Consider the following 12,753-nt stretch of genomic DNA (forward strand, 5'->3'; position numbering starts at 1 on the left):
AGTATCGCATTTACTATTTTTATAAGCATACAAAATATAACTCCCTCCATTCGATTTATATGTCTAATTTTGATCCAGCATTGATTTTAAGAATGGATGAAATAATTAGTGAAACATTCTCATGTTTATATATATTAATTTTATGCTCAAATACTAATACAACAAGTTAATGAATATGAAATTCATTTATCAAAAATAGTGCTAAGAAATAAAATAAAATATTTAACAATAAGCACTCAATATTATGAGTAGCAATAGGAGACATGAATCGATTTTCAGCTAGAGTAATCTTTAAAATATAAGCTGTTTTTGTGACAATCCATTTTGAATTCATTTTTATTCAATAGTTTAGGCATTAAAGTGTAGTAAAAAGAAAAACGTATGGACTAAAACCGAATAAATAGAAGTATAGGGGTATAAACAAATTACCTCATTTTTGTCACCTAGCAGTAGCGCAGCTCTTTATAACCCCTCACACTCCATCTTCTCCTTCGTCCGCTTCTCTACTCCAAAACCCTCATTTCTCAGATCTGAAACCTCCGCAGCCATGGCTCTCCAAATCGAGAAGACCACCTCCGGCCGCGAGTACAAGGTCAAGGACATGTCCCAGGCCGACTTCGGCCGCCTCGAAATCGAGCTCGCCGAGGTCGAGATGCCCGGCCTCATGTCCTGCCGCACCGAATTCGGCCCCTCCCAGCCTTTCAAGGGCGCCAGGATCACCGGATCCCTCCACATGACCATCCAGACCGCCGTCCTCATCGAGACCCTCACCGCCCTCGGCGCCGAGGTCAGATGGTGCTCCTGCAACATCTTCTCCACCCAGGACCACGCCGCCGCGGCCATCGCCCGCGACAGCGCTGCCGTCTTCGCCTGGAAGGGGGAGACCTTGCAGGAGTACTGGTGGTGCACCGAGCGCGCCCTGGACTGGGGCCCCGGCGGCGGACCGGATCTGATTGTTGACGACGGCGGCGACACCACGCTGCTGATTCACGAGGGCGTGAAGGCGGAGCTGGAGTATGAGAAGACGGGGAAGCTGCCGGATCCGAGCTCCACTGACAACGCCGAGTTTCAGATCGTGCTGACGCTGATCAGAGATGGCTTGAAGGGAGATCCGACCAAGTACAGGAAGATGAATGAGAGATTGGTTGGTGTTTCGGAGGAGACGACGACTGGTGTGAAGAGGCTGTATCAGATGCAGGCTAATGGCACTCTGCTTTTCCCTGCCATTAATGTCAATGACTCTGTCACCAAGAGCAAGGTATTCAATTTTCGATTTGGTTTGTTTTGATGTATGATTGCTTTGATTGTGATTGGTTTTGTTGGGGATATTTGGTTGGTGGTCCTTTGTCAACGATGGTCGATCTACCTGTTTATTTATGCCTAATTGGTAATTAGGGTTTATCAACCATAATTAGGGCTTATGCATCGGATTGTGCCTCTTTGGATGCTTATGAATACTCAACTGTTACTACCTAATTAACACTGCTTGTTGTCTACGCCGATTCAATGTCTTTCCTTAGATTTAGGATCATGTTTTAATTTTGTTACTTGATATTGATTTCTCCTTAATTTTCTATGTTATCTCTTAATATATGATCTGTCATGATTTAGGTTAATAATTGCCAGATTTAGCCAAGAACTTTCACATATTCAGATTTCTGCATTTTCATTCCCTCTGATTATCTTTGTTGATTCTGCTATAACCAGTTTGACAACCTCTACGGGTGCCGCCACTCACTTCCCGATGGTCTGATGAGGGCAACTGACGTCATGATCGCCGGAAAGGTTGGCGTCGTCTGTGGTTACGGAGATGTTGGGAAGGGCTGTGCCGCCGCCCTGAAACAGGGTGGTGCTCGTGTGGTCGTGACTGAGATCGATCCCATCTGCGCTCTCCAAGCCCTCATGGAAGGCTTCGAAGTCCTAACCCTCGAGGACGTGGTCTCCACCGCCGACATCTTTGTCACCACCACCGGCAACAAGGACATCATCATGCTCGAGCACATGAGGAAGATGAAGAACAACGCCATCGTCTGCAACATCGGCCACTTTGACAACGAGATCGACATGCAGGGACTCGAGAACTTCCCGGGCGTGAAGAGGGTCACCATCAAGCCCCAGACGGACAGGTGGATCTTCCCGGACACCAAGACCGGCATCATCGTCCTGGCTGAGGGCAGGCTGATGAACCTGGGATGTGCCACGGGGCACCCCAGCTTCGTCATGTCGTGCTCCTTCACCAACCAGGTCATCGCCCAGCTCGAGCTGTGGAACGAGAGGAGCTCCGGGAAGTATGAGAAGAAGGTGTACGTGCTGCCCAAGCACCTCGACGAGAAGGTGGCGGCCCTCCATCTCGGGAAGCTCGGTGCCAAGCTCACGAAGCTGAGCAAGGAGCAGGCCGACTACATCAGTGTGCCGGTTGAGGGGCCTTACAAGCCTTTGCACTACAGGTACTAAAAGGGACAAGAAGTTGCAACCCAGAGAAAAGAAGATCTCTTATTATCATTATTGTTGTTTTTGATTGTCTTAGAATTTGTGGTTTTCATGTTTTTTGTTTGAGGTGTTTGCTGGCGCAGCAGCTACCATTTTCCATGTTGGAATTTGCTTTTATGGCCAAAATAACTTGAGGATTTTCTTTTCTTATTCTGTCCCTGTTTATCGCTTTATTCTTTCTCTGTTTAGATATTTTAATTTGGGAAGATCTTGTAGAGATATAGTTGGGATAGTAGATTAGTAGTCAATTATTGAAAATCAATAAGTAGCACAAGGATAAAATTAAATGCATGTGACCAAACTATATACGGGAGTATTTAAAAAGGGCTACTAAAGTGTACCCTACGCTATTTGAGACACACATTTGCATATTTCCTATTTAATGAAAGTCTACTATAATTTCGGTATCATTACGTAACTGTATGAATTATTCTGAATTAATATTGATCGCGCGCCCGATCGGCCGAGATCGGGCTCGGGCGCGGTCAGACATCCATTGCAGCCCTCGGTCGCGCCCGATCCCGAGCCCGACCGATCGGGCGTGAGCTCGGGCGCCCATTGCAGAGCCGCGTCCGAGCTCGAGCCCGAGCCATATTTTTTTTTATAATTATTTAACCCTAATTTAAACCACTATAAATACTCCATTTTCTTCACTTTTCACACACCAAACCTTTCACTTTCTCTTCTATATTCTCTCAATATCCACACTTCCAACAATGGATCCGAGTCAATACCCGAGCCCGAATAATGTCGACAACGATATGCCGATGTTTGGAGGAGGAAGCGGCGGCCGCGGCGCCCGGTGGCCCGGCCACGAAGACTACCGGGTTGAGACGCCTGGATCTGTGGGATCCATTTTCGTCTCCGACTCTGAGTTCGATCCGTTCTTCGGCACCGAGGAGTATCGGGTTGAGGATATGGAGCCTAGTTGTGGGCAACCTCCTGCCCCTGTGCGGCCGCCGCCGAAGAAAGGGAAGAAGAAGATGGCGCGGAAAGAAAAGGCGCCATCGGTCCCAGTCTCACTCCCAGACGATGAGCCGAACGAGGAGTACGCAACAGGGCGTACTGACTACGAGTTGGATGAGTACCTGAAGGTGGCTCAGTGTTGGGTCGATGTATCGGAGGATTCGATAGCCTCCAACAACCAGACTTCGGCCAGGATGTGGGATCGCATTGAGGAACGCTACAACGAGGTAAAACCGAAGTGGGCGTTCAAGCGGACCAAGGTTCAGCTGCGCAAGTGTTGGGATTGGATCAAGCTCCACGTCAACAACTTTTGTTATATCTATAACAGGAACAGGGACGGAAGAGCTAGCGGTGAGAGCATGGAGGATGTCCTCAACAAGTCGTTGTCCGAGTACCAACAGCAGTTCGCGCAGTTCAAGCTGTACAATGTTTGGCTGATCTTGAAGGACAAGGGGAAGTTCAACGGAGGGATACCGGTTGGATCCTCGGCTCCGAAGCGGACGAAGAACACCGCCGCTGGCGATTACACGAGCAGCGGCCCATCTCCTGTGGATCTGAACGCTGAGCCGGAAGGGAGTTCCGGCACGCCTACGTCTACTTTTAGACGTCCCATTGGTACCAAGGCTGCCAAAGCCCAGGCCAAAGGGAAGGCGAAGGCGGGCGCGTCTGGATCAGCGGCCCTCCCGCAGGCTGCGCCTGCTCCATCTGTTCAGCCCATGGACAGGGCGATCGAGGAGTTCGGAGGTTATCGCGAGGTGGTTGAGTATATGTTTATACTTGACGCCCAAAACAGCCTTCGTGAAGAAACCGATCCGGAAGCCCGACAGAGGACTAAGAATATGATCAAGAATTTGGCGCAGAGGTTGAATTTAGATTACTAGTTTGGTTTTTTCTTTTTTTTAGTATTTTAGTTTTAATGTAGTTTTTTTTTTTAATCTAAGTATGATGTAGTTCCACTTTTCTATTAAGTAATGTAGTGTTTTTTTTTTTTTGTATTTGTGGTGTTTGAAATAATATATTTTGATAATTTATAGTAATTAAAAACAAATTAAAAAATAATGATTTAAAATTAAAATGAAAAGTGGATAAGAGATAGGGCATGCACTAGGGCTCCACCATTGCAGAAAGATAGGGCATGCTGACGTGGCAACCACTAGGGCTCTCACTAGGGCTTCCACTAGGACATCCATTGTGGATGTCCTAACTGCGACTTTCTTGCGAAAATGATACACACCAAATGGTTTGATTTTGATTTTGATTTTGATTTTGATTTTGATTTGTTCCACTATTTTTAAAGCCCACAGTTGGAGATATCGTTCAAATGAGAATATTGCAGTTGGTTCGACGTAAAAAGCCAAACTATTTTTAATTGGTCGAAATTAAATAGGAGGAATTTGCATTCGTTGGTCGAAATTTTTTATCTCTGAGTACTTATCTAAGTTTTAGGGTAGGCATTGGTCATAGTGGGTTCCTAGCTCTAGGTTCCAACTAACTCAGGATTTATTCTCCATATTTATACTAGTTGAGTACTTATAGATACTTGAAAATTGAAATTGCCACAACGATTGTGTGTAATGTTTTTTTTTTGAAACGATATAACTATATAAGCCTCTTAAAACTGAAATAAAGTGTTACTCCCTCCGTCCCAAGGAAGATGACCCATTTCTTGAGCGGTACGGGATTTTATGCAAATTTATTTTGTGTGTTGAGAGGAGAGAGTAAAGTAAGAGAGATGAAATAAAGTAGAGATAAAAGTGTTTCCATTTTAAGTAATGGGTCATCTTAGTTGGGACAAACTAAAAGAAAAGTGGGTCATATTTAATGGGACGGAGAGAGTATATTATTTTGGTCGTGTTACCAGTGAATACTTCATGATAATGAGATCATCCGTGATTCCATTCCATAAATAATGATTCATTTCATTTGCACATGACTATTTAAGCGAGTAATAAATATTTATTCAAACTTTTTGAATAATATAGATATTCCGAATAGCAATGAATCAAAATATATGACACATAGGAAGAAAAAAGTACTCCACATATATATGGCATGAATGATGTAATGTAATAGTAGCCGTCCTAAGATAAGTGAAACATTTATTTTATTCACGAGATTTAAGAAATTGATATTTAAAGAGTTAAATAGAAAGAGTAAAGTATGAGAGAGGGAAAAAAAAGAGAAGTGAACAGAGAATATTTTTTTATAAAGTGAACTACAAAATTAGCCCCTATGTATGGCTAATCGAACGCTAGAAGTACTCATGTTTCAAAAAATGCATCAGACACCTCTACGTATGGTTATAATATCATTTGAAGTCCTTTTTCACTATTTACGGTCTTTCATGCCCTTCTCATCCTCCATTTATTTCCTAAATGCCATTCCAAGGGCATTAATGTCTTTCCATTATTTCTCATATTCCTAGTATAAATTAGTTTTAGAAGAGTGTACATGGGAAAAGAATTTTTATATATTATTAGTATACTTTAATCTTTATTAGTATTTCTCAAGAAAAATAATTGGAGAATAAAATATATTTAATTATCCTTAAAACATTCGCTGATAATATGTGTATTATAATTTCTAGTATTTCTAATTTATTGGTATTATGTTTATATAAAAATTAATATTTTAATAATTTATTTTACAATATTCTTAAAATTCAAATTTGTTTTTAAAGAGTGTGGGAAAATATTTTTTATATATTATTAGTATACTTTAATCTTTATTAGTATATCTTAAGAAAAATAATTGGAGAATAAAATATATTTAACTACCATTAAAACATTCGATGATGATAATATGTGTATTATATAATTTCTGATATTTTAATAAATTATTTTTCAATATTCTTAAAATTCAAATTTGTTTATATTAATGAAATGTAATGATGAAATATTGGAAAGACCTAAATGTCCTTAGTGGCATTTTGGAAAAAAAAGGAGGGTGAAAAGGGCATGGAAGACCGTAAATAATGAAAAAGGACTTCAAATGATATTATATCCATACATAGAGGCGTCTGGAGCATTTTTTGAAACATAGATACCTCCATCGTTCGATTAGTCATACATAGAGGCTAATTTTGTAGTTCACTCTTTTTTATAAAAAAGAGAATGACTCGCTTATAGTGGGACATCTCAAAAAGGAATATGACTTGATTATCTTGGAATAAATGAAGTAGTATTTTTTATGTAAGCAAGATTTCTTACAATATTATGAATCATAGTCGATTTTTATTACAAAATTGAAGTTAAGAAAATAGTTACTCCATAATTTTAAATAATCAATGAATCACAAGTAATAGTAAAAGTGAAAATAAATGATACTAGAATAATTACACACTCTACTTTCTATTGGGTGGAATAAATCATACTCCTGTAATTAATATTTATAAAATAAAATTAAAACATACTAATAAAATTACAATTTAAGAAAAAAGATAAAATACAATAAGGTTATTATAATTAATCTACACCATGATCATTAAATCAAAATTTATTTATAGTCTCAATTTTGATTTATTGTATATACATAATACATGAAATTGTTTAGTTAATCCATAATCACGGAGGGTGTATTGTTGCACTAACTTTGAGGTGTGATTCCGATCTCATCGATGGTCCAGTGACGGCGGTTGACGGGTTGTTCTACTCATCAACAATGTATTACTATCTCAGTAAGTATAATCTAATTGTGGCACAGTGACTTCCAAATGTTTGACAAAAGTCTGCAACCAAAAAGGTAAAAAAACCTTCCTTGCTTTCTCCCCTTGTGAGTTGTGTGGGTCACTCTCGCTCTCATGGTCAGTAGTAGTAGGTGCACACTCATAAATGACCAAAACCAAAGCAATCTCACTCTCCACCATTTCCACCACTGTTGACAAAGAAAAAAACCTCTCAATCACAAAATGCCCAAACCTCAGCCGCAATCCTTGTGCGCCCTTCTCCTGCTGCATTTCCTGCTCTGCTCCTCAATTCCAGATCCAAAATCCGGCGAATTTGCCTGCGCGGGAAAGATCGGCGAGTGCGCCGCGGCGGAGGAGGAGGTGATGGATTCAGAGAGCAATCGGAGGGCATTGCAGTTACGGCGGAGATACATCAGCTACGACACACTGAGACGAGACATGGTGCCGTGCGATCGGCCAGGAGCTTCGTATTACAACTGCAAGGCCGCCGGCGTCGCCAATTCCTACGGCAGAGGCTGCGAGATCATCACGAGATGCGCCAGGGGAGATTGATGGAGCTAATTTTTCTTTTCTTTTTTTTGCAGAGCGCTGTTTATGGTAAATTATTTTTTTACCGACTTGCTTGTTTTTGGGAAAATGTTAATGTCATTTGATTTCAGAATTTTGTCAAATGCAAGTTTATTGGAATTCAGTTTAACTAGACTGCTTTTTATACTATGAGTGCAGATTGGTTTGATTTAAAGTAAAGATTACATGGCTAATTATTGAAAGCTATTGATTTCTATGATTGTGGAACTATTTGTAAATGAAATGCTTCAAATTTAATATTCTCTCCATCTATATACATTTACCTATTTTTCACGCCCAAAAATGTTAATTTATTGTTCAAAAATGTAATGACTAAGAGCATCCGCAATGGGTAATAGGCCAGCCATAGGCCAGCCATTCTCTCCCTTGCCACGTCAGCAACACTCAAAAAATCACCTGCCACATCAGATTTAGGCCAGCCATAGGCCAGCCGCAATAAAAATAATTCAAAATATACTACATTTACGGAATTAAAATTACTAAAATATGGAATTAAATTTACGACACATATACGGGAAAAATAATCCATTCCATTAAAAAAAAAAGTACAAATATTTAAAAAAAAAATACATGATTCTTTTCTAAAAAAAAGGGCTTCAACACACGGGCCCCGCCGCTCTCTACTCCTCGTCGCCGTCTCCGTCGCCGTCGCCGCCCCCGCTGCCGCTGCCGCCACCCGCGGTATCTGAGCCCACGTCGGAACCCGTAAGTCGTGCCCTCGCGGCGGCTAAATCGGCACGCATGCTCTCGAGCATCTCCTGAAGAAACATCTTCTCCGTGGGGTCTGTGGCGGCCCTCCACTCTTGTAAGACCTTGTACATCTGATCCCGCGTATGGTTACGCGAATGGAGAGTGTACTCGAGTGGGGCGGGTGGGAGGGCGGAGGACTGGACCTCGCGGGGCGATAGGGGGGATCCGCCCCTCGCAGCTCGCTGCGCCCGCTTCTGTCCAATCGGGCGGGCGCGACCTGTAAATGAAGGAGGAGACGGAAACTCCTCGACATCCGGGGGGAGGTCGTGGGATCCGCCGCTGCTGCCGCTGTAGTCGCCGCTATAGTTCAGTCGCTGCTTCTTCGGCCACCCAGCGTCGCACCCCGCCTGGAACTTCTCGGAGTCCTTCAGCAACAAGAAGCACTCCCAGAAGGTGAACTCCTTATACTTCCCCTCCACGGGGAACTGACTCGCGGCTATCCTCCGGGCGTCCTCCTCATTCTGCCCACTCTTGAGCTGACGGAGGGCGTTGGCGTACAAGTTCGCAAAACGGCCCACCGCGGCCCTGGTGCGCTCCCACCCCTTCCGGACCTCCTCGTTGCTGAAGTCCTTCCCCTGCGGGCAGTGCCTCCTATAGGCAGCTCTGATCTTCGCCCACATGTTGACGACCCGCTGGTTGTTCGCAACCAGCGGGTCGTCGCACACCTCCAACCACCCCCTGGCCACCCCGACGTACTCATCCTCCGTCCACTTCCTCCGGGTCGGGGTGTGGTCAACAGCGGGCTGCGATGACTCGCCGACCGCCTTCGCCTTCCCCCTCGTCTTCTTCTTCGGCGCGGCCCGCCTCGCCGGAACGGGAGTATCCGGATCATCGAGATCGATCCCCATATCATGCAACGACAGAAGGTCATCGCCAGTGAACTGCGTCTCCACTGGGGTCGAAGTGTGAGACGAAGCCGTCAAAAAATCAAGAGAGGGCCGATATACCGGGTCCCCTCCCGGTGACCCCTGCCCCTGCAATCCCCCCTGCATCCCGGGATACATACCCTGCTGCACCCCCCCCTGCCCCCCGCCCTGCCACATCATCCCCATCATCTGCTGCAGCATCATCTGCTGCTGCATCTGGGGCATACCCCCCCACCCGGGCGCTGACTGCCCGCCGCTCCCCTGCCCGCCCGTCATCCCCCACGGCATACCCCCCGGCATCCCACCAGGCATACCCCCCGGCGCACCAGCCATCATCCCCATCATCTGATTCCAAGGGATGTTAAACCCCGGGCCCATCTGCCCCCATCCAGATCCCACAGGTACCGTGGGAGTCTGAGATCCACTCGTCGCTGGGCTGGACTCGTTGTTGTGATCCATCGCTCGATAATGCTCTTGTACAGAAAGTTAGAGAGAGAGAAAACTCGTTAAAACAAGTGGTGCAAATGAAAATGAAACGAAAATCGCGTTTATATAGGTTTAAAAAAAAAAAAAATCGGAAAACACCGCTGGCCGATCGCTAGCCGATCGGGCCTCTGCAATGGCGGCTAGCCGATCGGCCAGCGGATCGGCTAGCGACGAGCGATCGGCCAGCCCACGCCGATGCGCTGGCCGATTTCACGCTGGCCGATTGCAATGGTTCGGCTAGCCGATCGGCTAGCGCGACGAATCGGCTAGCCGGTCGCTAGCCGACCATTGCGGATGCTCTAATAAGTGTGTAATTTGAAAAAGAAATAAGCCAAGATACTTGAGATAGCTGAAAAATAAAAGACAGACTGTTGCTCTCAACATCCTCCTCCCTTCTCCTCCACCATTGCTTCCTCCACCGCCGTTGCCGCCACTCCTTCACTCCCTTAGAGAATCCTTAACCCCGCCCCGAATTTGGGCCGCAAGTCCCCTCCACGTCATTATTCCCTCAAATTAGGGGTTCCAGGCCACAACTCCATTAACCCCGCAGACCACAACTATTCATTTGCACTATTCACAACTACAACATATTTTAATGTAAAATATAATACGTTGAACAATTAAAACCGGGAAAATTCATTGTTCAATCGAAAAATAGAAAATTACAACATTGAAATTTAAAAATTCCAATTTTTTTTTTTAAACATAAGTCAATTGCGGTTCCAAATTTCTTCAATTAGATCTGCTTGGAGGCGTGTGTGTAGTTCTTCTTGGCGCATTGCCGCTGAACAGGCCATGACATTGCGCACGTCGGGAGGAACACCTTGCACGGGCGGGTCGGTGACAATGTAGCTACTGCTGGTGCTGGCGAGTGGATCGTCGCTCCAGAAAGTGACGTTTTCTTCCTCGTCCTCAACGATCATGTTATGCATTATGATATATGCATACATGATGTCGGCGATTATTGGACGGTGCCAACCACGGGCCGCACCCTTCACTATAGCCCAACGTGATTGGAGGACTCCGAATGCGCGCTCCACATCTCTCCGAGCCGCCTCTTGCTTTTTGGCAAACAATTTCCTCCTATCCGTTGTCGGACATGTGATGGTCTTCACGAACACGGGCCATCGAGGGTAGATCCCGTTTGCCAGATAGTACCCCATAGTGTACCGACGGTGGTTGGCCGTGAACTCTACAGTACGCGCTCGCCCGGCACACAAGTCGTTGAACAATGGAGACTCGTTCAACACATTGAGGTCGTTGTTCGACCCAACGACTCCAAAGTAGGCATGCCAGATCCACAACCGTTCGTCGGCAACGGCCTCCAACACAATCGTTGGATGTGTGCCCTTGTGCCCGCTAGTGTATGCTCCTCTCCAAGCCATTGGACAATTCTTCCACTGCCAATGCATACAGTCGATGCTGCCCAGCATCCCTGGGAAGCCGTGGGTGTCCTCGTGCATCCGCACCAATCTGTGAACATCGTCGGTCGTTGGCTTTCTCAAGTATGTGTCCTTGAATGCTTCGACCACTGCCCGACAGAATCTAGCTAGGCAATCGCGTTCACTATGCTCGCTCACATGGAGGTACTCATCAAACATATCTGCAGTTGTTCCGTAAGCGAGTTGGCGTAGGGCGGATGTGCATTTCTGCAAAGTCGATATACTTTGCCGCCCGACAGCATCGACGGTGTACATGAAGTACGAGTCACGAGCTACAACTGCGTTGACAATGCACAAGAACACATGCCTCCGTATCCGGAACTGGCGACGGAGCATCCATGAAAAACCATAAACCAGCTTGTTCACGGTCTCGATGGATATACATCCGAGTACGTGGTGTACTCGGACGTGTTGCTCGTTCCACGCTTGAATAGCAGCTTGATAGCGTTCCACCTCGTTGTTGATTTCTGCTTGGATTGCGGGCATCGCCGTCTCTAACATTCGAGCCATTTGAGCTTCGATTGCTCGTTGACCTTCACAACGAGGAGACATTTTTGGAATTTTACTGTGAGAGTGAGAGAAATGAAGTTGAAGTAATATGAGAATGGATGGAAGAGTGGTATTTATATATAAATTTTTGAATTTTATAAAAAAAATAAAAAATTATGAAGTAGAGTCCCGGTTCGGCCCGCACCCCAAATAACGCCGGGCCGGGACTCTCCGCGGCATGGCCCAACACGTTTAACCCTAGGCCGGGACGGGACTCGGGAGCAGCCCAGGGACGCAACTGCGTCCTCAGGACCGTCCCGGCTGTGACTCTCCGCCCTCCAACGCTAAATTCGGGCCAGGACTCGCGATTTGCGGCCCGACCCCTCCGCGTTAAGGATGCCCTCATGTACTAAATGTATAAGCTCATTGTGCACTTCAAATAAAAAGAAAAGTCTATATTTCATGATAATTACACTCTTCACGGTACAAGGAGTTTGAAGTTTGTATAAATAAGTACTAACAACAAGTTTCATCTGTGCTTCACTTAGTATATTTCGCATATAGATAACGCCAACTTTTTGCTCACAAGAGGTACGAAAATGTTTCAATATCGTTTCATTATTGCTACTATTATTCATGTTGGCATAAATTTTTTTATCATTATTTCAAAGTTCTACATATTGTGTAAGTAAAAAAGTGGAATATCCTCGTTAAATTGAAATGTGAAAGAAACTTTTTGTGGCTGCAGGGGCAGCGCATTTGGCCATGGAGGCCCTGCAGCGCATTTGGCCATGGAGGGGCAGATCTTGCTGCAATTAGTCTGGTTCAAATCTCACTACTGCCGTGTAGTCCTTCCTTCTTCGTACCTAATTGAAACCCCTCACATGATGTTGATAGCTTTTTTTTTGCTGCAGTGAAAGAGACTTTTTGTACTATTGTTTATAAAAATTTCAAACTATTTTGTATAAACAATGATAAAAAGTTACTCCCT

At 44.8% G+C, this 12,753-nt stretch overlaps 2 protein-coding genes across 2 annotated transcripts; both read left to right on the plus strand.

Annotated features, from left to right (window-relative positions):
- The first annotated feature begins 482 nt into the window (after positions 1–482).
- Positions 483–2,640, plus strand: LOC125193802 (adenosylhomocysteinase-like). Its single transcript, XM_048091687.2, has 2 exons — positions 483–1,258; positions 1,708–2,640. Exons 1-2 carry the CDS (start codon positions 548–550, stop codon positions 2,452–2,454), a joined length of 1,458 nt encoding a protein of 485 aa, XP_047947644.1. The 5' UTR covers positions 483–547; the 3' UTR covers positions 2,455–2,640.
- A 4,523-nt stretch (positions 2,641–7,163) lies between these two features.
- Positions 7,164–8,002, plus strand: LOC125197059 (protein RALF-like 24). Its single transcript, XM_048095758.2, has one exon. It carries the CDS (start codon positions 7,364–7,366, stop codon positions 7,691–7,693), a length of 330 nt encoding a protein of 109 aa, XP_047951715.1. The 5' UTR covers positions 7,164–7,363; the 3' UTR covers positions 7,694–8,002.
- Positions 8,003–12,753: the final 4,751 nt, after the last annotated feature.

This window comes from Salvia hispanica, chromosome 4 (assembly GCF_029641045.1).
Source record: "Salvia hispanica isolate PSC_SH4W2 chromosome 4, Shi_PSC_v1, whole genome shotgun sequence".
NCBI lineage: Eukaryota > Viridiplantae > Streptophyta > Magnoliopsida > Lamiales > Lamiaceae > Salvia > Salvia hispanica.